Source organism: Vespula pensylvanica, chromosome 11 (assembly GCF_014466175.1).
Source record: "Vespula pensylvanica isolate Volc-1 chromosome 11, ASM1446617v1, whole genome shotgun sequence".
Lineage (NCBI taxonomy): Eukaryota > Metazoa > Arthropoda > Insecta > Hymenoptera > Vespidae > Vespula > Vespula pensylvanica.
The window spans coordinates 281,389-304,815 of record NC_057695.1 but is presented as its reverse complement, the minus strand read 5'-3'; the positions used below and the strand labels follow the sequence as shown (position 1 = coordinate 304,815).

The following is a 23,427-nucleotide window of genomic DNA, read 5'->3' as shown; positions in this document are numbered from 1 at the left end:
ATATATATATATATATAAAGAGGCTGATTATATTTAGATCGTTCCAGCGTATTCAAATATTTGATATAAATAAAATTATGATATTATTATTATTATTATTAATATTATTATAATTATTATAATTATTATTATCTATTATGTAAATGAATACGTTATGTTATTATTATTATATACTTTAATATAATGTGTGGAAAAAACGAAATAATCGACTATACTTTTTTCAACGATAATCATTATTCAACGAACTAGTTGTGCACGTCTCGAAAAAATCCTTTACTATTTATTACTATTACTACTAGTGCTATTACTTCAAACGGCTCTACCGAAACCATCAAACGATGTATCTAAATATATTCATCTGTAAACGTTTGCAGCAACGAAAAGTTTCTCCTTTTCATTCATATCGCTATGGCTTAGAAGAAAAATAGAGCAAAGAAAAAAAAAAAGAAGAAGAAGAAGAAGAAGAAGAAAAGAAAATAAGATACGTATCTTTTATTAATCATATTAATTTATATTGTAATATTCCGACTGTTAAATAAAGAAATACCTCTTAAAACAATCAGACGAATCATCTCAATGAATATTTCAAATTTTTATCTTTTTATATAATTTATATAATTTATATTAAATTTTTCTTTTGTCAAATGTAAAAGAGAAGATGTCACATGTATATATAAATATAAATATATATATATATATATATATATATATATATACACAAACAATAATAACAATAATGTGTATGTATATAAGTAACAATGAATAATATTAACAATGACAATATAATTATACAAGAAATAAAACAATTAACAATACAACGATAACAACGATAACAATAAATTTATAACAATAATCATATTTTCTCATTGATCATAGTAGTTGAATCATGTAACATTTGGCTTATATATACGTATATACATATATATATATATATATATATATATATATATATGATATATTTTAGTTATATATTTTAAATATATACAGATGGTTTGAAATTACCACATACTGGGAATCCATTTGGTACTGGTGGCATATCTTGATCATCACCTACATGAATAACTACATCCATACCAGATACCGTATGCCATAAGAAATGACAATGGAACAGCCACCATCCTATGATAATAATTTAATAATAATAATAATAATAATAATAATAATATCTCCAATTTTTTATGAATTAATTAACGAAAGAATTAAATGTTGAATTTATTGATCTCATACCTGGATTATTAGTATAAAAACGTAATATCACACAACCTCCTTCTGGTACCTTAATAGTATCTTTTCTTGGTTGTCGTATGTATTTACCATTTTGTAGACCTCTGTCATAATCTCGAAGAAATTGGTAACGTTCATTTGCTGTCGGTGTTGTACGATTAAACTCTTTTATTGCCATCACTTCGAAACTATAACCGTGTAGATGGAAAGGATGATATAGGTACTCGAATGGTCCTAAAATATACATTTTTGAAAGTCATTTAGATAATTATACGATTTATATAAAGTCGATATAATCATTATTGCATTTAATTGTACGCAAAAAGAAAAAAATTATAAATCTCATGTAAGTTCAACAGATGAGATTAATCTTACCTTCATCGCAGAGTAAAATTTCAATCAGTGTTTGCTTCGGTACATTGATAACATGTGTACAAAAGCATGGCTTCGTACAAGTAGATACTTCTTCGGCAGTACAAAGCTGTTCGTAACCTTCATATTGCGATATTGGAGGTGATTCTGGTTCGGTGTAACTGATATTGGTGACCAAACTTGTTATTAAAGATCTATCAACGGCAACTGGAGATAAAAGTGATACATATTTGAACATTTTCATTTGATTTCATTAAATCACTAGTATCAATTTGAAAAGTGTATATTTTCTATACTTACTAAAGAAAGGATTTATAGAATTATTGGTAAACATCCGTTTGTCATATATGAAGAAAGAGAAAGGTACGTATAAACGAATATCTGGAAATGTTTTTTGTTCCTCTTGTGGTGTATTTTCCGCATATTTTAATTGATTTATACAAATATTATTCGTTAACATAGTACTACCACAATCTGCTCCACTCAATGAATTCAATTCCTAAAAGTATATTTCAAATTAAAAAAAAAATATATATATATGTATCTTTTTCTTGTTATTGAATGAAGATACTCACAACAACCCCTTTTATAGGATTATCATAAGTAGGTCTAGATGTCCTTGGCAGGATCGCTTTGTTACCATAAACGAGTACAGCAAATTGAACTATTTTTAATCCCATACACTCGCCTAAACCTCGTAATTGAATCCAATATGAACCACTACCTTGATTAGCATTTAGAATGAAGTCATAACGTTCACCTATAGAATAAAATTTTTATGTAAAATATTTTTCTTATGATCTATACGTAAATTAAATATATCGAAATTCAATGATATTGTTTTTACCTGTAACACTAACTATTTTATCCACTACAACTGGCTCCAAATCTTCACCATCCGATGCAATTACAGTTAACTTATGCTTCTCGATCAAGAATTCAGCCGGACAAACTGTACCGAATGAATTAATCATTCGGAATCTGTATCTTCTACCAGCAGTTACATTGAAGTATGCCAATTGTACATTAGTTCTTTGTCCTGTGTTTGGATCCTAAATTTTTTATTGACAAGTACATTGTTATAATAACGATTAAATTAAAAAAAAATTTATATAAAATAACGAATAATATTCACCGTATAATCTCCTAGACCATTGATAAGAAAATTATCAGGAGTTTGACCAGGTTTCATAGCAAATTTTCCAGGTAAACGTTCTATAGCTAATTGATGCATCCAATCGCTCAAGAAGATCACATGATCAAATATATCCTCGTCATACAAATGTCCATTAGGATCCTGACTTTTAGGCGAACGTACTATCAGAGGTCCCTGTTGTCCATCCAATAGAAGTAACGCTGAATGAGAATGATAAAAATGTGTTCCAGCATTATCCACAGCAAATTGATATCTACAAGGAGTAATATAATTTTTTAAATGAAATTATGTCGATTATAACGAATTGTCAACAATCAATAATTTGAAAAAAAATGATCAAATTACCGAAACGTATTAGGTGCTGTAATTGGACATTGAGTTATGTGAGGTACTCCATCATAATATTGATAAGAATTTTGGAAAATTCCATGCCAATGGATCGTGGTATCTGTACCCTCTGCAGCATTTTCTACATCAACTATGATCTTGTCGTGCTGACAGACCTAAGAAATTAAAAAAAATTATCAAAGTAAATTTTGTAAAGGGTTCAAAGACATTTTTTATTAGCATTTTACCAAATATTTTCAAATAAATAAAAAAAGTAATATTGAGAATCAATATTTAGAAATAAATATGAAAAAGACATGTATATATATTTTTTTAAATATCCCTTTTTTTTTATAGTTAACCTGTATGTATGGTCCAGGAAATTGACGATTGATAGAAAAAATAGTTTTCTCGAAGCCATCTCCCACGATGCACTCACAAGTCGATTGATTTTTTGATCTTTCAAAACTATTCGTTCGACAGACATTACATGGACTGCAGAAAATTATTATTAATTAGTGTCAATATCAAAGCAAACATGTTGCTATATCTTTTTAAATTTATAAATTTCTCGACGTTCCGTGATTGGTCCATTTCATTAACCAATCAGAATACATTATTTTTCCCGGGTTAAATGCATTAATCGAAAGATGTCTTTCAATTATTAGAAAAAATGAAAAGAAAAAACATATTTATGGAATTCATACGTTGCCATTGTTGTGTAATATTCCAATCTGAAATGATAATAACAATAAAGTGGTTGTGCTCCATCGCAAGGACGATAACATTGTTCTGGTGTTGATAATACTACTGGTCTATTTGTATCCCTTGCAGTTCTTAACGGTGGCTCTGTCGTATTATTTGTTTCTAAACATAAAAATTACAGATATAAGAAAACAAAAAAGCAAGTATAAGAATATAAAAATTTCGATGTAAAATTCGATTACGTTATTAAAAAATAAATGAGAACAAAAACAACCACAATATTTTATACGATGAAGAAGAAAAAAAAGGAAAAGAAAAAGTAATTGTGTTGACTAGTATGACACTGACGTTTCGCGGGAAAATATAATTTTTTGATTTTTGACAAAATAAATAACTTTTTCATGTAGGAAATAACTTTTTGATCGCGAATTTTATTCTTTTTTCGTTAACGTTACGTTAAAATAAAAATAAAAAAAAAAAAAAAAGATACTTACGAGTACATTGAATCTCTTTGAAAATTAATAAGATAATAAAAGGAAGAAACAAACTATTGAATAAAACTTTCGGCATGTTGGTTGGTTTCCCTTTTCTAATGTCGTTGGTATACTAGAGGGTTTTTATAAGCATGATTTTACATAAGTAAAAATATACAAATTATTATCACAAACAAATGTTAGTACTTATCAGTATATCAGGAAATATATAAATATTTCCGGGTATTTAATCTATTGTTAAAAATGCATAATCGTTTTTTCAGTAAACATATGCATATTCATATACACGCTTATATTTATTTATATTATTTTGTTCTTAACAATTACAAGTTACCTGTCCAAAGTAAAATATTTCTTATGGAAATTATATCTAAGAACATGTTTTTGTATGGAACAAAAAAGACAGAAAAGTAATATCTTTTACATTTAGATTTACATATGCATAGAGAAATTCTTGTTAATGATAAAGTTATGGACTTCTTTCTTGGAATAACATTACATCGTTACAAAATATATAGGATCCCATTTGTCATTGATAAATGTGCATTACAATGAACATTACTCAAAATAACATTACGTCGTGTAAATATTATCATTCTTTTTTTTATTTATACTATAAGGAAAAAAATTGAAATGAAAAAAATATAGGTGAAATATTTCCTTCTTATGACGTACCATATATTTCATATCCTTACAATGGATCATATGTTGCATAGCAGGTGTACACGAAAATCATGATGTTTATTTATTCATCTTCTTTTTTTCTTTTGTCTTATTAATTATAAATTAATTCTACGCGCGGACATTATAATAATCGATATTTTATACAAAAAGATATTACATATTGCATGTGTTTGTTATTTTTGTTTCCTTATCCTTCTTTTTCCTTTTCTGTGTTGTTGTTGTTGTTTTTTTTTTTCTTTTTTATTTTTATTTTTATACAGGAATAACTATCCCAGGTGTCACATAACCAATGTGATGTTTTTTTCCTTTTTAATAATAATATAAATTAATGAGAAGAGAATTTTCACGCAAGATACAGAAAAATGTTCTCTTTTAGATGGTAAAATAAATGTCTCATCCCTTCGCATAAAATGCAATATTATTGTAAGAATCATCACATTGATCTAAAATATCCTTTACCAATGTGTGTGAATATAAAGTTTACCGAAAAATCTTAACGTTATCTTGCACATGCTGCTATCCAATTCGTATACAAGATACGCGTGTATTTTCTTATTCTTCCAGGAAGAAATACTGTCCAGCTCTCTTCTGTTCTAAATCCTATATAAAATAAAAAAATAAAAAAATAAGAAAAGTTATAATTAATGATACTATCAACCTATTAATAACGATACAATTTCCCATACCTTCACGGATTGACTTTTGTTAATTCGTGGTCTGAAATTATTAGGATCCCTTCGGAAAGTAATACCTAATAATTCTAAAAATCTGTTCATACCATTTAATAAAGATTGCGGACTGTGCGCAGTAGTTTTCAATGAAGGTGTACCAGAAAATACAATCACACGATCAGCTAAATAAGTAGCCATAATAAAATCGTGTTCTACTACAAATCCTGTTTTCTTTGCATGTAATATGAACCTAGAATATCAATACAAATTTAAATTGGATTTACAAAGAAAGAGTGCATTAGAATTTTTTAATTTTAATATCACAATATAATTGTCAATTAATTTTCAGAAATCAAAACTTCCTGATAAATACCTTTTGATAACTTTTGCAGCTACCAAACGTTGTTCAGAATCTAAATAAGCTGATGGTTCATCGACCAAATAAACATCTGCTGGTTTACCAAGGCAAAGAGCCATGGCAACACGTTGTAATTCTCCTCCAGATAAATTTTGTACTTCTTGATCCATAATATCATCAATTTTCAAAGGTTTCATTACATCGGTTACAAATTGAGGATGAACATAAGCATCTCTGATTTTTTCATGTAACAATTGTCTCACGATACCTTGAGACTTAGGACTGATTTTTTGTGGTTTGTAACTTATATGTAATTGTGGGATACTTCCTGAAATGTAAAAAAAAAAAAAAAAAGAAGAAAAAAAATTAATCACCGTGGACAACATTGAAAAAATAAATTGTCAGATTTTTCTTATAGAAATTACCAGATCCATCATCAGGAGGTAAATTTCCTGCTAACATTCTTATGAATGTTGTTTTTCCAGTTCCATTTTCTCCTAACAATACAAGAATCTCAGAATCCGTGAATTGTCCTTTTTCAACGTGCAACGTAAAAGAATCCATGGTTTTTGTCATTGCTGGATATTCATAATGGTTCATACGCTTCACTTCCTCTTCTGTTGCACTTTCTGCAACCTTGAAAACTAGAGATTCCTCGCGGAATCTCAAATTTTCAGTAGGAACGAACCCATCCAAAAATATATTTATACCTTCTCGTACAGAGAAAGGCATAGTAACGACACCATAAGCACCGGGAACACCGTACAGGCAACATATAAAATCGGATAAATAATCTAATACAGATAAATCGTGCTCTACCACGATTATAAATCTATAAACAGAGAATAAGAACAAAAAAGTTATTTTTTATACCAAAATATATTTTTAATATTTGCGACTTGCATTATATAATGCACTTACTTATCCGGATGTATTAGAGATCGAATAGCTACAGCTGCATTAAGACGTTGTTTAACATCTAAATACGAAGACGGCTCATCAAACATAAAAATATCACCATTCTGAATGCATACCATAGCGCAGGCAAAACGTTGAAGTTCTCCTCCTGATAGAGCTTCTACACCTCTATCAAGTATATGCATTAGATCTGCAAATCAAATTTTTAATTCATTCGGAAAAGGACGCGACGTTTATTATGTACACGTTGTTTTAATGAATATTTAATTACATAGAAACACATACCCAACATTTGACAAATTTCTATTTGATTTTTGCATTCATCTTTCTTATCTAAAAATTGTTGAACCGTTCCTCTCAATGCTTTAGGAATTTGATCAACATATTGTGGCTTGATAAGAGCCTTCAGGTCATCTTCCAAAATTTTAGTAAAATAATTTTGTAATTCGCTACCCCTAAAATGACCTAATATTTCTGTCCAATCCGGTGGATCCTAAAATATTATATCATATTTTTATAGTGCAAATATAAAAACAAAAGTAAAAAGGAAATGAAATAAATTTGGTGAAGATAACATTAACATACAGAAAAACGACCTAAATTTGGTTTTTGCTTTCCTGCCAAAATTTTCAGAGCGGTTGATTTTCCGATACCATTTGTCCCAACCAAACCTAAGACTTCTCCAGGACGCGGTATAGGAAGTCTATGCAATTTAAATGAATTCTTGGAATAACGATGCGTCGTTTCTTTCTCTAAATTACTAGGAAGATTGATAATGGATATGGCTTCAAATGGACATTTCTGAAAGAAGCCTCCGATTTAAATCCTATGATTAAATAAAGGCTGACTATATAAATAATCTGAATTATTGTCAGCAAGAAATATATGTAACTAATTGTTAGAAATATCGAAATGAAGTAAAAAAAATATTTCTACCTTTACACATATACCACATCCAATACACAGTTCTTCAGAAATAGATGCCTTTTTACTGTATGGAGTTACTTCTATACAAAGTTTCCCCATTCGCACTACAGGACACGATCTTTTACATTCTTGTCTACATCTTTTAGGTTTGCATTTATCGGAGTTTACAATAGCTATACGGGTCAACCGATCAGTTTCTTCCATAGACTTTTTTGGTGGCATGATGTCAAAGTTTTACTTGTCCTTATGCTGTAGAAAAAAATAAATATATTTCAGATATGTTTCATGTCATTATAAATTCTACAAATTCTTCTTTATCAATCGAGTATAATTAACAATGCTTGTCGAATAAAAGCATAGAATATGATAATAAATATTAATAATATTAATTTGATTATTAAAAAAATTTTATGATACTTTAAGAAATAAATCGAAATAATTATCTTATATATGTGGGAACACATTTATTAGATGGTATGGCGTTCTAAAGATTACAAAAATATATAAAGCATGTTACAATAAAAACTTTATAAAACAAATCAAGATTTGTTAATTACTGATACGTACTAAAATGTTAATTACTGAGAAAACGTAAATACTTTTTTTTATTTATACTACAAAAGTAATAAATTGTTATCATTAATTAATTATATGTATGGAAAAGAAAATCTGTTAGTTCTTTGACCATGAAATTCTAACCTCATTTGATTCATATAACATATAATACTTTCAAGATATCACTTAAACATATGTTCAGAGAATTTATCTAAAATATAATAGTTATTTATAATTATACATAATATTAAATAAAATGATGTAATATTAATATATTTTGAAATATACCTGTCAAAATGAAGAACGTGGAGGTGACTCCTTGTTAAGCCTTTCAAAGGAGTTCCGAACGTTCACGTTACAGATGCTTCGACTGAAGTCATAAATTATAGAAATAATAGATAGTATTCGTTATGAAACAATATATAATCCTTAATCATTGAAAGATATGACATACAACAAAGGAATATGAATAGTAATTAGTAAAAATATAATTAATCGATAAATACGATTTGAATAATCCAATTCGATCGAATTAAAAGTCGGTAATGGTCGATAACATTGATAACAAGTAATCTATCATACCGACAAAACTTGTTCCAATAAGAATACGAAATAAAAAAACATTTTTTTTTTTTTTTTTTTTTTTTTTTTTATATAATGAAGACTACTTATTATATTTTTAATGTCGATAACGTTGACTAAAATTTGTTTAAGTGGTATTAGAGAATGGCATTTGAAAAATCAATTGTTAATTTATAACTTTAATTTGTAAAATAAGAATGCCCTTGTAAAATAATAATAATTAATAAAAATCCTCGAAATTTGAAGCTTCCGAAAATTTCCGCTTGGTGTCACTGTTCCATTTTAGGAAGTAGAGGTAGATGATAGTTTCCTGTTAAAAAAAGTAAACTCTCATTAATTAATTATTTGTTTTCTAATGTATAAATAATGTTCGCGCAAGTCAAAAAAATGTTTGTTTAATAAATAAAATGTGCATTTTAATATATTGTGTTTTATAAGATGTGTAAATGTTCGGCGCTTCAATAATTTTATAGAGAAAAAAAAAAAAGAGAAAAACGACAGAGTAAAATTGTTATTTATTAAATAATATTTCAATGACAATGTTAAATGAAAGATAAATATGAAAGCAATAAAAACGATGGATATGACATTGCCATTTAATTTAAAACAAGAACAAGAGGTTAACGAAAATGAAATTGACGATGATGCTAGTTTGAATGAACTTGATAATATCTTGTCTATGCCACTACCATCAATTACTGAAAACAATTTTCTCTTGTCTTCTGCTCCTAATCATGAATTCTTACGACTTACTGCAATGGCATGTTTCATTTTATTATAATATTTCATTATAAAATATATAATGTATATATATAGATATATGCACATATATAGCAGCATGAGCATGTTTGAAATTAATTAATTCAAATAATAGAATAAAATTAAAAACGAGGTGTGTATTTGAAACAGGTACGTGCAGTGTACTTCTCGTATCTTCAGAAATGTTTACTTAGTAATTACATAGTATGTTACAATCAAAAGAACGAAGAGACTTTTAGTTACGATTTAAAAAAGTGCGCAGATCAAATGGAACTAAACGCGGTACGATGTTCTTTAGAAGCTTCTTTATATAGACAACACATGCTTAAAATGGTAAGATACCATTTTTGAGAGAGATTATTTTTCATTGAAATAGAGCGTGTAATCATTTTTTGACAGATTTCAGATATTAAATCACACACCTCTCAAAAAAAAGTGTATAAACAATTAGTTATGCTTTTAGAGGCACCATCAAATAAAGTTGATGTTGGTGTACAAACTAATAGCCTCTGTTTAAAAAGTAATTTCTGTGATCAGCATAAAAGTAATACCACGCAGGATGCTTGCATTACTTCTAATTACGAAGAATTAATTAATCTGAAAGAGACATTATTTGTGGATAAGAAGGTTCCTTATATAGAAGAATCAGATGTTTCATTGATGCAAGATAATTCAAGTGTTAAAACACTTTTATTAAAAGAAGAGGATACAGACAAACTAATATTCGAAGAACAAAGCCAAGAAACGACAATTTTTACAGAAGCACTTTCAACAGCTATTTCCATTCAGCAGCAAACAGAGAGTGTTCCAAATGATGGTGAAAACTCGCAAGATTCTCTTTTGCAACACATGGAAGATATGTTCTGTGAAAGTGACGATAGTAGCGATCTAACAACGTTAATCGAAAAACATTCGGGCATCAGTAAGGCTAGTGTTGATAAGGAAATCAATAAGATGAGCTTAGACACTGATAACTCAATAGCTTCTAATTTCAAACAACATATAGAAGAGAGTAATAATATTCCAAAGAGTAATGTAAAAACATCTAATTCTGTCCAAGGAAAATTTAGTTTTAGTTATTATAAAGAAATGAAAAATAGAGCAGAAAAACCAACAGAAATTAACAAAGAAGAAACAATTGAGTGCAAACAAGAAACAAGTGAAAATAAACAGAAGAAGAGAACGGATGGTATCTGGTTTGTCGAAAGAGTACATCAGGTTTCGAAATTGAAAACTAAAATGACAGAATTGTCCATAACAAATTACCGGAAGCATGGTAAAGTGAAAGAAAAATTTATCAAATTATTTGGAGAATTTGACGAAGAAGAAATGATGCCAGATTCACCGATTTGTATAGAAGAACATTTAACTGCATGCAAAGAAAGGATAGCTCCGTGGATTGTTAAATATCTTATGCCGTTTTATAAAAAAAGACGAATCAAAGATCGTCAATTATTTAAAGCTGTAGCTAAGCATATTGCTGATATGCTTATTATCGAGAATACATTTCCTGGTAAGATATCACATATTGATATTAAATCTTATAATATTATCTCATTTTTATAAACATTCCTAATAATACTTTATTTATAATTTTTCTCTGTTTTAATTTTCAGAGGAAAATTGTATTAACAAATATATAGACAATTATTTCCGGAATAGAAAATTCATTAGGACGAGTCAAGATATATATGTGTAAGAGTTACAGAGTATCCACCTCTGTAACACATTAGATGTAAGAAAAAATACATTTATAAATTAATTATTCTATCGCCATATAAACAGAAATTACTTCTTTTTTTCTAATGTGTACTAGAGATAGGAGATATTTTTTCTTTTAAGACTGATGAAAAAGGATATGATTTTAAGATATATTATCGAATTAATACTCGTATTAGAAAAAGAGAAAAAAAAAAATAAATAAATAAAAAGTAGTAGATATTTCTTCAAAAACACTTAAATCTGTTGTGTGCACGTATAATATATGTAAAGTTAGACTTATGATATTAATAATTAAATAATTAAATAATTAGAGACTGAGTCATAGTGTGTGTCCATTTGATTGTACCTGTTTAGATATTACATTCATTGTATTCTTAATAATTTTGAAAAATAATGTTAATGATAAGGGGGTATTATATAAAAATCCAATAATTTTACTCTTGATTTTCAAACAATATCCATAATAATAATTGTAATAGTAATAATAATAACAATAATTACTTTATTCCATTTGTGTTGAAATGAGAAATTTAAACACAATAAAGAGATTCAGAATATTGAGACGTACAAATGTTTTCAAGAATATTTTTAGCAAATAGATATTTATATTATATTATCTTTCATTATTATTTAAAAACTGAATATTTTGACTAAATCAATTATATAATTGCTAATTAAAAGGAAAATTCGTATTTTAGAGTATACACACCTTTGTACATAAATTATTTGAGAAAATAGATTCGTACAAGTTGTCCATTAAAATATAATTGGTAGAAACAATATTAAAACTCAAAAGTAGAAACATTAGCAACAACAAGATATATTACAATAATTTCATTACTTAAGAGTAATAATATTTGTTAAAGTTGCAAGTTTCTAATAAAAGTACGAAAGAGCAGATTTGGATCAACTAGTATTAATTATCTCTATGTGTTTGCACCTTTCTACCGAGCAACTTGTACATAAATATTTGTTTCTTTTTTATTTATTTTTTTTTCTTTTTTTTTTAAACGTTTTTATTTCCACAAGCCATATTTTAATGAACAGATATTTGTGCATCAATAATTATGCAAAAATGTAACAACGCTCTGGTGCTCTCTCTCTCTTTCTCTCTCTTTTTCTCTCTATATGCACAAATTCTGTCATTTCTTTTTATAGTGATTCATCTTAATAACTCTTTTCTTGCCTGATGTGTAAATTATTTTTTTTCTTTCTTTTCTTTTTGAGATCGTGTATAGTTCCCTTATAAAGATAACTAATATTTACTTTTGATAAAAGATCCTTCGCGAATTTTACAAAACTGGTTTAAACGTAATTATTTTATAACTGAGAAACTTTATTGAACATCACAGCACTGAAAAAACTCAATTATATATTATAAAAATATATATGTATATATATATATGTGTATATATATATACATGTATACATATATAGAAGGATCTCTTTGAATCTCTCTCAATGAAGCGTTATTAAAATAATGAAATATGGCTTAAATATCAAAGACTGGGTGAAATATACTTGCGATTTGTCTTAATATTATTACTTATGTATTACGTATTTTCCCAGGTACGTAGTTCTTGTCTATTACAGGTTCTTGAAGAAATAAGTGTAAACATCGTTCATTCTGTGCCAAAGGATGTCCAGCTATTCTAAAACATTTAATATTAAAACTTATAAATTTCTTGACTCATATCATTATATAATAAAACATTATTCTGTAACACTTACTTATTAACAAATATCTCTAAACCTTTTCTTCGATCCTCGATAAAATCTTCCTCAAAAATTCCATCATCTCCTCGAAAAGGCATTTGACGTTTCCATGCCTTTCCAGGTAATGGCGGTACAACGATCTAAGTATTCAGAAAAATCATGTTATATAATATTCATTCTACATTGATATCATTAATCTTGATAATTAACAATCTTAATCAATTCACATACCTTGCTATCCCTTTCCAATTCGTTTCTAAGCCATTCAAAATCACTATATCTTCTTCTAACCGTAGAATCTTTGACTTTAAAGACTGGTAGGTTTGTCTTTAAAATAACAAAAGGAAAAAAAAAAAAGAAATTAAATTTAGAAGACATCAAAGAAATAAGAAAAAAATTTTCCAGTTAAGATTAGACGAATAAATATAACTCATATTAGTCTGTTATAAGGGAAAGAAATAAAAATATATTTCTAATAGATAATAATTAATATAGACAAAAGCATCATTACAGAAACCCTATAAATAGTAACATCGGTGAGACATCTTAAAGTTTACTAAGGTATCCTAACAGAGAAATAGAGTAGAGAAATATAATTTCATTAAATTCGTTTATCTATTGTTATGTGATAGCGGGCGAATATCGGAATAGCGGATGATATCGTCACTCTCTTGGGAGAAAGAGATATAACGAAAGGGTACGAACCGTACGAACGAAATTTATCGAAAAAAAAATTTTATGATATATAAACGTGTTGAAATCGGGAACAAAGGTAACGAATATAGATAATAATAATTGGAATAAAATTTCATTGAAATAAATGTTTGTATGCTTACAGAAAAATTTTCAAAAATATTCGATTTGTATCAATGTATTGGTAGCGTTTCAGTAGATATTTTTTTTTTCGTGATAACAACGTGATATAAAAGAGATATATGAATCGGAAAGAGCGATGAAAAAAATCGAATTAATTCGTAGATATTTGTGAAATTTTGTCTACTTACTCTCATACGGACTTCGTAATCGGTATATCGTTTTTTACCGACGCCGTGTGTGATTGGATTAATCACGTCAATTTCGAGAAAATTTGCGGGCGCAGCGTAAGCGTCGTCCAATGTCTGTTTCTTAACGTTTAAACGCCTCGTTGCATCCACAGTAGTATCCGCCATTTCCTTAGCGAGAAAATTGATTAAATATTTAATGACGAATCACCTACTATGTTGATTCGATATTCGTAGATAAGTAAATCCTTTTTCGATTGACAGCACTTTATAAGCTGACACAAGCACATTTGACACAGTTCCTCGCTCTCGTGTGCGTATGGCCGTGAACGAAGAGAAGATTCGATTTGAAGATGAAACTTTCTATTTTAGAAAACGCCATATTGAACGGCAGCGCTATGACGGTCGATCGAAGAACTAACAAATTTAAATTAACACACACGTTCTTACGATGCAAGATTGTCACGAATATAATATAAAAATCACGAAATCGAGACTAAATTAAAGAATAAATTGTTCATTTTATGATATTAAACCGATCGTGTATTTTGATAATCGAAGATTTAAAAAAATAAAATACGCGTATTGTTAATTTGATACGTCGATAAATTACCGACGGTGTCAAGAGAAGCCATTTCCTGGAACAGTGCGCTCTTTCCAAAGATGTCGATTCCCGGATCGAAGTGGAAAGTTCTAAAACGAAGAAAGAAAGTTGATATAAACAATTAATGCAAAAAGAAAAAAGAGAGAAAAAAAAAAGGAAAGCGAAAGGTAATTATAACAATTAAAGAATTTTCTTTTATTCAACGAACGAGATCTCCTAATTTGTAACTATTAATACAATTCCATTAGAATTTGTAGTGTACGTTAATACTATATATATATGAAATAATTGTACATATTAAAAAACTATTTTGTGTGAGCGCGTATATATGTATATAATAATTAAACTACAAGATGAGATACATCGGCGGTGTAAACGGCAGGTGATAATCTTACGTCCTCAGAACGTGACATTGGTCGTTGACGTATATCACTATCTCCAGGCCATGCTCTTCCAGGACTACGTGGTGCGACGGTGCATCTGGCAACCGTATCGACTGCTAAGCTGACGGTCGTTGGATCGTTCAGGCCATTGCTTTGAATTCTTCGTTGTGCAGCTATCGAAGCTCGAAGTGTTTTCCGCTTCTGCATAGATAAAATTAAAGGTTACGAATAATCTTGCAGGAATATTTAAAGGCAAAGGAAGTCCCTCGAAAAGAAAATGTTGTTCTCTCTTTTTTTTTTTCTTTTCTTTTCTTTTCTTTTTCTCTTTTTTTTTTCTCTCTTTATATGATCGATTTAACGTTACGTTAAATGTATGCACTTAGGATCGTCCAGAGATGTATCCAACAACGTCCGCGTTAATTTTGTATTTTCGATCGTCCTTCGTGCAGTTATATTTTTCTTTTTTATTTATTTACTTATTTAGTTATTTATTCTCTCAGGACGATCCTACGTGTATCGTATCTCCTCGAGATGAGGATTAATAGTTTTATAAAATATACATATCTGCAACTAGTTTTACCTACAACTACTTCTTCATAATAATTTCTACACACTGTCAGTTGTGCAACTCGCTAATTATCACGTAATTATTATTACTAGGGTTCGAAGGGAAGTCCCCCGGGAAATGGACATGCCTCAGCGCAGCTACCTCGTCGTCGCTTCCTGAGGATTACTGACAAACACACATTTCTGAAGAAACGATGGAAATATATCAAACAACGAAATCGGTCGCCGATCGCTGTTTACCTCGATCGTTCCTCTCCATTTATCGGCTGCATGCCTTGCCAGTTCCATTTTCTTCTGTTTTTTTATTTGATGCTTCTTGTACGCCATCTCGATAATAATCAATCCGATACCACCGACGATACCGACCGCGACCACTATGAACACTCCCGCCATATTTTTCAATCCGAGAGTGTTCGGAGTTTTTTCAAATTGTTCGCATTGTTGTAGATTCCCTTGGAGTATCCATTGATTATCGAGACTTTCCATAAAACCACCTAAAAACAATCAATGGAGTTTCAAATTTTACATTTGGATATTTCATCTTCCATCTATTCTTTCTTTATTTCTTTCTTTCTTTCTTTCTTTCTTTCTTTTTTTTTTTTTATCTTTTTGTTTGGAAAAATCATGTTTCATCTATCTACTCTTATAGTTGATGTCATAGCGTTGCTATTACTTTCATGAAAGTCTAAAATTGCCAGAGTCACGGCATCCGCCCAGGGTGAACCTTTCTGCAGGCCAATTCCGTAACCAGAACGACCAAATAATTCACCGGCAGTTACTAGCTCGCAATCCTGAGCTGCCTCAAATTCCAAACGTGAGCTATCCCAGATGAATGCCATTAATTTTCTAAATACGACATACAAAGAATTTATTACACCGAATGCATTTAATTTGTGATAATTTTATGATGTGAACAAAATGCGTACCCAATTTTTATATCACGTATAGCATCTTCGGCTGTATCGTAATTGTTAGCTTCCATCGTTCGATACATATTAGAGAGTTCAACTTGTCGCCTGAAGTACATGTCCACTGCCGATCCCTTAACCGTAGCACACGTTAAATTTTCCATAGTATTCCTGAGCTTTATATGTATAAAACAAAATTTATATATTATCTGCTTCATTCATCATTTTATTTATCTTTTCAAAAAATTTAATACACCTACTTACTCGGGCATCATTGATACCAGTCAATTTTGTTTTAGGACGTTCCAATACAAGAAAAGCAGCCAGATTAGCAGTATAAGATGCTACGATGATCATAGCAAATCCTGCCCATACCATACCCAATACTCGTGCTGAAAAACTTCTCGGAGTACCTAAATATAACATAATTTTTATAACGATTAAAATTTTGTAAGTAATCAATTATTTGATCAACATTTTTATATATATTTTTTTTTCTGCTAGATCGTCTAATCCAACATATATACCAAGTATTTATCTAAGATATTAAGAGAAGATCAAATTTACCTTCTCCAATTCCACTGTTCAATAATACTCCCCATGCGAACCAAACGGCACTCGAGAGATTGAGGGCATCTTCCTCGGTGCCGTCAGTATTAGCTAGTTTGAACCTCCCGAAAGGTGAAAACCGGTCGAGGAGGTACAGAACTAGCGCCACTACGTGCACCGAAACCATCACCAGGATCCAAAGAGTGTTACTGAATGGTTGTAAGAAAGATACCAGTGTCGACGATCTGGATGGCTGAAATCAAACAAAATTTTATCGATTTAATCTCCTACTATTATTTTTTTTTTTTTTTTTTTTGAGATGAGTGAGAAGGATACAATAAATGGAGGGGGTCAATGATGGGAAGGAGAGTCAATAAGGGTTGAATGAATACGGTTGAATGAATGGAGAGGGAATTCAATGGAGGAGTTCATATTAGATGTTTAGGCGTTCTCTCTCTCTTTCTCTCTCTCTCTCTCTCTCTCTCTCTTTCCCTCTCCAATACCTTTTTTTCTAGAATAGTTATCCCCTGATATTTGAATGGCTTGCTGAATTCGATGAATTCAGCACGTTCAGGATTAATCGTCAATGGTGCAACGATCATGTCTGCTCGTTCGTTCACCAATTCTCCGATTAGTCCTGTCCATTCTTTTTTCCCTCCAACTGTAATAAAATATTTTTATGTTAGATATATAATATATCACATATAATATATTCTATATAGTATTATATACAATATTTATTTATTTTATATTAAATATTATGTACGCAATATTTATATGATTTATATAATATAAAACAATATATATATATATATATCTACATATAAAAGAATGTTTATTAAGAAAATACCTGAACTATTTTTGATAATATAACTGCCAAATTGACCATCCGGTGATAAGGCAAGATTATAAGTGAAATTGATAGTCCTAGATAATTCTTTTAATAAATCTACGCAATAACCTTTGCAACAATACGTCTTCGAGTCTGTAGATCATATAAAAAAGGTTTCATTTATTTTTAGGATCATTAATTAATTTTAAAACTAAATACACGCGTGCGTATACACACAATACATACTGTTTGATTAAATTGCTTACTCTCGTGATCGGTAACGTTGAAATGAGGACATGCTATTTCATCAGGCAGGCAATCAATCTCGCTTGCTTCGCGTACGTAAACGAAAGGTTTCTCTTCAATTGTCAAAACCTTTAAGTGCGTTGGTATCATTAAACCTTCGGGTTTACTTTTTAAACGTCCAGGCCACGTGATATTCCACTCGTTCACTCTTAATTTCATTTTTGTTCCATTCTAAGACAATTATTAATACTAATTGATATTATCCATTTTATCTAATTTTAATGATAATTAATCAATATTTTTTGATTTACTTACAGCTGGATAAAAATATTGTCCAACCGAAACTTGTTCACCATCCTTGATGTTAATGATATCATATTCAGCAAAAATACGGTCGCCATTGTCATCGAAAGCAACTCTGCCAGTTTCTCCATGTGGTAAAACTTGTTGACGTATGTAACTGAATTCACATAATCGTATATACATACATATACATGATATAATCGATTAATATTAAATCTAATTTTTTTTCTTTTTTCCTTTTTTTTCTTATATTGACCCTTTAGCTGATATTTCGAACTTCTATAGTGTTTAACTTGTTTTCTTGCTAAGCTGTAAAAACGTTTGCGTTGCTTGGCGTTACTTTGTATATATTAAGTTAAGAACAACGAAATACTGCGGAATCGTGGGAACATATTTAAATGCGCTACAATGTAACTAAAGTGTTAAATAGAAGATCACATACTCAAAAAGTTTCTTTCCGGTTTCCCATATCGATCCGGAATCACCGCAATCCTTGGGAGCACTCGTGATCTCTTCGGTTTCGTTCATTTCTCGCAAAGCAGAGACAAAAGCATATCTGGAAAATAAGTGTATACCCTCGACATCAGAAAACTAATAATTAGGGATTTTTCTTTCATTTTTTTTTTTTTTTTTTTTTTTTTTTTTTTTTTTTTAATATACTTATGCACACAACACAATTTCTACGGGACAATGTTTCCATGCAGTAACATCCATGAGAGAAATCAGAGAGTCCTTAGATCTGTAACCAACATCGAGACATAAAAGTTTCCAAATCGAATAATGCTCGCTCATATCTTGGTGATACCTGTGTGATAGTAAAAGAGATATTGTTACGAGATGCGCTCAAGTTTTAAGGTATCCTAATTGTTTTTTTCTTTCTTTTTTTTTTCCCTGAGAAATTATTTACATCAGAAAGTTGAAATTACTGTTACTTATCAACACATAGACAACATATTTTTTTTACGATGTCGACTCCACGATCACATGACCGTTATCAACGATTTTTTTTAAAGATTCGATCTGTTTTGTTGATTGTGAAAAATTGGCACTGATGTACTCTTCCATCAAGACAATACTCCTATTCAGCGAGCGGGAACAGTCTTCAAAATTATCTTCACGACAATGATTCCAAATGATTCCTCATGCTCTCTACTCACCTAATCTTGCACCTAACTTTTTCCAACATTAAAGGACACTTTCCTTGTAATTGCTCATTTCCTAATCGTGCCGTTCTTGCGCTCAGAGATTTTCCAATGGACAAAACAGATCCCTCAAGAATCATTCACAGCGGCCATACAGTCATGGCATCGATTTTTTAAAAAATATGTACATGTATAAAACGACTAGTTTCAACTTTGTAATGTGTATGCAATTTTTTTGGAAAAATATTGAAAGACTTTAGAACTCGAATGCAACTCGTATAAAAAGAGAAAGAGATAGATAGATAGATAGATAGAAAGAGAGAGAGAGAAAGAGAGAGAGACAGAGAGAGAGAGAGAGAGAGAGAGAGAGAGAGATGAAACGATGTGCAGGATAAATAAGTTTAAGGTGAAAAAAAGAAATATATATATATATAATAAAATTATCAAGCTAACAAAAAAGTAAGGAATAGCGAAGATGATAAATTGAAGAAAATCAGACGAAGAAAAATTTCAGCAATCACAATCCTTTCTTCTTTGTAGATTGGGGAAGCCCAGGTGATCTCGAATTGTGTGAAGTGGAAGGTTTTACCTAATCGTGAAACTATATACACAGTTTCATGCATATACATGTAGGTGTGCCTATTGTGTGCGATCGCAAAAGGACTGACAGGCTGTCCTTGATGTGAGCCTTCTCTGCGCTCGCGTTAATTAATTTCAATCCAAGAAGACCTTCTGGTGCGTTAGGTGCATCCAATGCTTGCTCGGTAACGATCCAAACGTATCCAGCTCCGGTCATGTTCAATGATGCCGCATCTCTGAAGATAACTTTTGCGTCTGTTTTCCTTCCAATTCAACAAAAATTTTTATATCATTTATTCGAACTTCATTTACATCGTACGATCCAAATGATAGTCGATGATAATCGATTAATTAAATTACTTACGTTGCATACATCAAACAGACTCTAGCTTGTGCGTTCTTCATATCCATTAAATGTTCCATAAAACTTTCAAGACCTGGCTCGAATTCTATTACGGATTCCACCTGTTTTTTTTTTTTTTTTTTTTTTTTTTTTTTTTTTTTGTAAGATTGAAAATTTTCGCTATTAGAAAATGGTCCAAGGTAAACAAAAGAAGAGGACAGATGGACCTACGTGTACTTTGATTTCAACGTCGTCTTCTAAATTTTGTGATGTCGTTTGAAAACGTCCGAGCAAAGCACGACCGTCGGTGTCCGAACTGTGTATGAAAATGATCTTCATGTAGTTAAAATATTTCAATAATTCCACCCACACATCGGCTTGATGGGAATATGGTGGAACGGTACGTAAGAAAGACACGTGAATATTCTGAAAAATAATTTAAACAAAAAATATATTTATACATGTTGAAGAATTCATTTTATTATATATATCCTAATAAGGTATGATCTAAAGATCGACGTACTTTATCGGAAAATGCTGAATCACGAGAGGATATACCAATTACAGGTATATGATAAAAACCGCTGGTATAGGAAACAGCAGCTGGTGACAAATCACCTGTTAGAGGATGAGACACAACTACTGCATAAACTTGTTTAGCGATTAGAGATTTACAAACGCTTAGAGCCGTCCTGATCGGATTGGAATCCATTTCGATGACAGTGTGTTGGTAAGTTATACCCTTATTCACATATTGTGAATCAAAGTTCAAATGCTAAAATATAATTATTTAGGTCTGTTTCAGAATAAAACAATTAATTATTATATACATATATATATATACATGTGTGTGTGTATATATATATATATAATAATTAATGTTATAATAAAATGTAAGCTCACATCAACGGTGGCACCAAAGTAAGCTTTGCTTTCGTTGTCTGAAAGGACACCACCGATCATGAACAAAGTTGGACTATTGTAACTGGATGGTCTTGCGGCATGACTATAGTCTTCCAAAAGCATCAGAAGACAAATCAATGCAATCATTTTACCAGATTTTGCCATTGCAAGAGTAAACAAATTAAAATATCTAAGAAATAACACGAGGTATTAAAAAAATTGTAAGAATTTACATGCACTTTAAACGGATCTTGACCTACCTTGACGTTTATTATAATCCTTGGGATTTTTCTTTCCTCTCTCAGAGGAAAAACAAAAGAAAAAAAAAAAGAAATCAAATGTAGCGAAACTAAACGACGACGACGACGACGATGTACGAATATGATCGATATATTCACCCACCAAAATTGTTGAAAAAATTTTGTTAAACAGGTAGAAGAGTACTTGGGCACGGCCCAAGTTATAATGGCCCAAGTACGAGGGCAGAGCCAAGATCTGACCTCCTCTTGGTATACATTGATCCAGTCGGATGCTGCGCGTGAGAGAGAGAGATTCATTCCCTCTACCCCGACCCATACTCTCACCCCCACTATCGTAAATTCAAAGATTTTGGCACCAACTTTCAAATTCGTTCTCTCTTCGCACCTGTCCTTTGTCACATATTTGCTTAATATGTTGCAATATTACAATAGAAATCTATAGATATAATCTATAATGATCATATATACTGTTGATTATATATTGTATATATATATCTATATTATCCTAAAACATTGATTTTGTCAACATGGGTAAACACTGGTACCACAAGTTACCACGTGGTCTTTCATGTCTGAATAATAACAGTCTAATAGCTCCATTTAAATGCAGATTCTTATATTGTCTAAACAGACATATATGTACTAGTTTATAATGATAAAGTCGATGCAGTTACACGCGAGCTTTATTTGTTTCTTTTTATTCTTTTTTTCTTTTCTTTTCCTCTTTTTTTTTTTTTGTCATTTCTATATTATACGCTCCAGTAACTGAGTCATAGAAATTTATTAGAAATTATAGAGAAGAAATTAATGGTATGAAAAAGGTATGTCAAATGAATTTGAATAATCATGATACAACATATATATATATATATATATTTCATATATGACATATACATATATATACACACAATATACTCTTTATAGTATATATATATATATATATTTGATATGAGATATACAAATATACATAAGTTTATTAACATATTGTAATAATATATATAAGTATATTATTTTCATTTGTAGATCAGCTGGAAAGAAAATAAATGGAAAATCTAAAAACGAAATTGATGAGTCCTTTAGTAAGTCTATCCAGAAAAAACTGTTTTCAAAGTATTGAAAGAAATGAAGAGGAATAATCAAAGTTTTTCAACACATGGTGATTGTGACCAGAAAGAAAGAGAGAGAGGGAGGAGAAGCAGAGACAGAGAGAAAGAGAGAGGGAGAGAGAGAAAGAGAGAAAGAGATAAAGAGTGCGTCATTTCGTCATTTCGTACCTGCTGCATATCGATCCCGTAGGTTTCCACCCCGTGGCGACCTCATGTGCGTGCGCAACCCCTTCCATTCCGTATTTACCGAGGAACCGTCTGATCGTGACAGAAGGAACAGTGGAGAACAAGAAGTTAAATGGTGAGAGACATTGCTACCGGCTTGGCAAGACAAGAAGACAAGCAAGGCAAGACAAGGCAAGAGGCAACATAACGTAGAATATTGGAAAGTTACATACTGAAGAAGAGTGTGTGTTTTAAAAGAAAAGGTTCCTTATCGTTTGTCTCCATTGTATGTAAGAGAAAGTAGGAAAGAGTACAAATTAGAAAGAGAGAGAGAGAGAGAGAGAGAGAGAGAGAGAGAGAGAGAGA

The 23,427-nt window shown here is 30.3% G+C and overlaps 5 protein-coding genes across 13 annotated transcripts; 1 reads left to right on the top strand and 4 right to left on the bottom strand.

The window, feature by feature from the left end:
• Positions 1 to 725: 725 nt before the first annotated feature.
• Positions 726 to 4,416, bottom strand: LOC122633073 (laccase-5). The gene is made up of 11 exons (XM_043820580.1): positions 4,279 to 4,416; positions 3,787 to 3,946; positions 3,442 to 3,574; positions 3,098 to 3,255; positions 2,732 to 3,005; positions 2,444 to 2,648; positions 2,172 to 2,356; positions 1,897 to 2,095; positions 1,600 to 1,803; positions 1,228 to 1,458; positions 726 to 1,119 (listed from the first exon to the last, which is right to left on the bottom strand). The coding sequence occupies exons 1-11, from the start codon at positions 4,352 to 4,354 to the stop codon at positions 974 to 976; spliced, it is 1,971 nt and encodes a 656-aa protein (XP_043676515.1). The 5' UTR covers positions 4,355 to 4,416; the 3' UTR covers positions 726 to 973.
• A 518-nt stretch (positions 4,417 to 4,934) lies between these two features.
• On the bottom strand, positions 4,935 to 8,864 carry LOC122633074 (protein Pixie). 2 transcript variants are annotated; one of them, XM_043820582.1, is made up of 10 exons: positions 8,680 to 8,864; positions 8,536 to 8,602; positions 7,846 to 8,085; positions 7,495 to 7,710; positions 7,195 to 7,402; positions 6,913 to 7,099; positions 6,417 to 6,823; positions 6,007 to 6,319; positions 5,649 to 5,883; positions 4,935 to 5,562 (listed from the first exon to the last, which is right to left on the bottom strand). In XM_043820582.1, the coding sequence occupies exons 3-10, from the start codon at positions 8,056 to 8,058 to the stop codon at positions 5,515 to 5,517; spliced, it is 1,827 nt and encodes a 608-aa protein (XP_043676517.1). In that variant the 5' UTR covers positions 8,059 to 8,085; positions 8,536 to 8,602; positions 8,680 to 8,864; the 3' UTR covers positions 4,935 to 5,514. The 2 variants fall into 2 exon arrangements, with proteins under 2 accessions (XP_043676517.1, XP_043676516.1); XM_043820581.1 differs by lacking the exon at positions 8,536 to 8,602 and having other exon boundaries at positions 8,680 to 8,862.
• Positions 8,865 to 9,172: 308 nt separating this feature from the next.
• Positions 9,173 to 14,540, bottom strand: LOC122633090 (sorting nexin-12). Of its 3 annotated transcripts, XM_043820634.1 has the most exons (5): positions 14,175 to 14,534; positions 13,402 to 13,497; positions 13,186 to 13,310; positions 13,001 to 13,106; positions 9,173 to 9,283 (listed from the first exon to the last, which is right to left on the bottom strand). In XM_043820634.1, the coding sequence occupies exons 1-4, from the start codon at positions 14,337 to 14,339 to the stop codon at positions 13,001 to 13,003; spliced, it is 492 nt and encodes a 163-aa protein (XP_043676569.1). In that variant the 5' UTR covers positions 14,340 to 14,534; the 3' UTR covers positions 9,173 to 9,283. The 3 variants fall into 3 exon arrangements, with proteins under 3 accessions (XP_043676569.1, XP_043676570.1, XP_043676568.1); XM_043820635.1 differs by lacking the exon at positions 9,173 to 9,283 and having other exon boundaries at positions 10,404 to 13,101; positions 14,175 to 14,540; XM_043820633.1 differs by lacking the exon at positions 9,173 to 9,283 and having other exon boundaries at positions 10,404 to 13,106; positions 14,175 to 14,531.
• On the top strand, positions 9,393 to 12,364 carry LOC122633075. The gene is made up of 4 exons (XM_043820584.1): positions 9,393 to 9,733; positions 9,883 to 10,065; positions 10,132 to 11,245; positions 11,349 to 12,364. The coding sequence occupies exons 1-4, from the start codon at positions 9,533 to 9,535 to the stop codon at positions 11,429 to 11,431; spliced, it is 1,581 nt and encodes a 526-aa protein (XP_043676519.1). The 5' UTR covers positions 9,393 to 9,532; the 3' UTR covers positions 11,432 to 12,364.
• A 403-nt stretch (positions 14,541 to 14,943) lies between the features above and the next one.
• On the bottom strand, positions 14,944 to 22,109 carry LOC122633069 (glutamate [NMDA] receptor subunit 1). Of its 6 annotated transcripts, XR_006328019.1 has the most exons (18): positions 21,791 to 22,106; positions 21,531 to 21,720; positions 21,151 to 21,402; positions 20,859 to 21,053; positions 20,649 to 20,749; positions 20,374 to 20,547; positions 19,006 to 19,119; positions 18,576 to 18,720; positions 18,281 to 18,491; positions 18,033 to 18,167; positions 17,686 to 17,843; positions 17,201 to 17,435; positions 16,898 to 17,046; positions 16,652 to 16,809; positions 16,399 to 16,571; positions 15,966 to 16,219; positions 15,816 to 15,891; positions 15,294 to 15,359 (listed from the first exon to the last, which is right to left on the bottom strand). XR_006328019.1 is itself a non-coding variant. In XM_043820572.1 (17 exons), the coding sequence occupies exons 2-17, from the start codon at positions 21,693 to 21,695 to the stop codon at positions 15,117 to 15,119; spliced, it is 2,856 nt and encodes a 951-aa protein (XP_043676507.1). In that variant the 5' UTR covers positions 21,696 to 21,720; positions 21,791 to 22,097; the 3' UTR covers positions 14,944 to 15,116. The 6 variants fall into 6 exon arrangements, 4 of the variants coding, with proteins under 4 accessions (XP_043676507.1, XP_043676505.1, XP_043676508.1 ...); XM_043820572.1 differs by lacking the exon at positions 15,816 to 15,891 and having other exon boundaries at positions 14,944 to 15,359; positions 20,865 to 21,053; positions 21,791 to 22,097; XM_043820570.1 differs by lacking the exon at positions 15,816 to 15,891 and having other exon boundaries at positions 14,944 to 15,359; positions 21,791 to 22,095.
• Between the last annotated feature and the right edge of the window lie 1,318 nt (positions 22,110 to 23,427).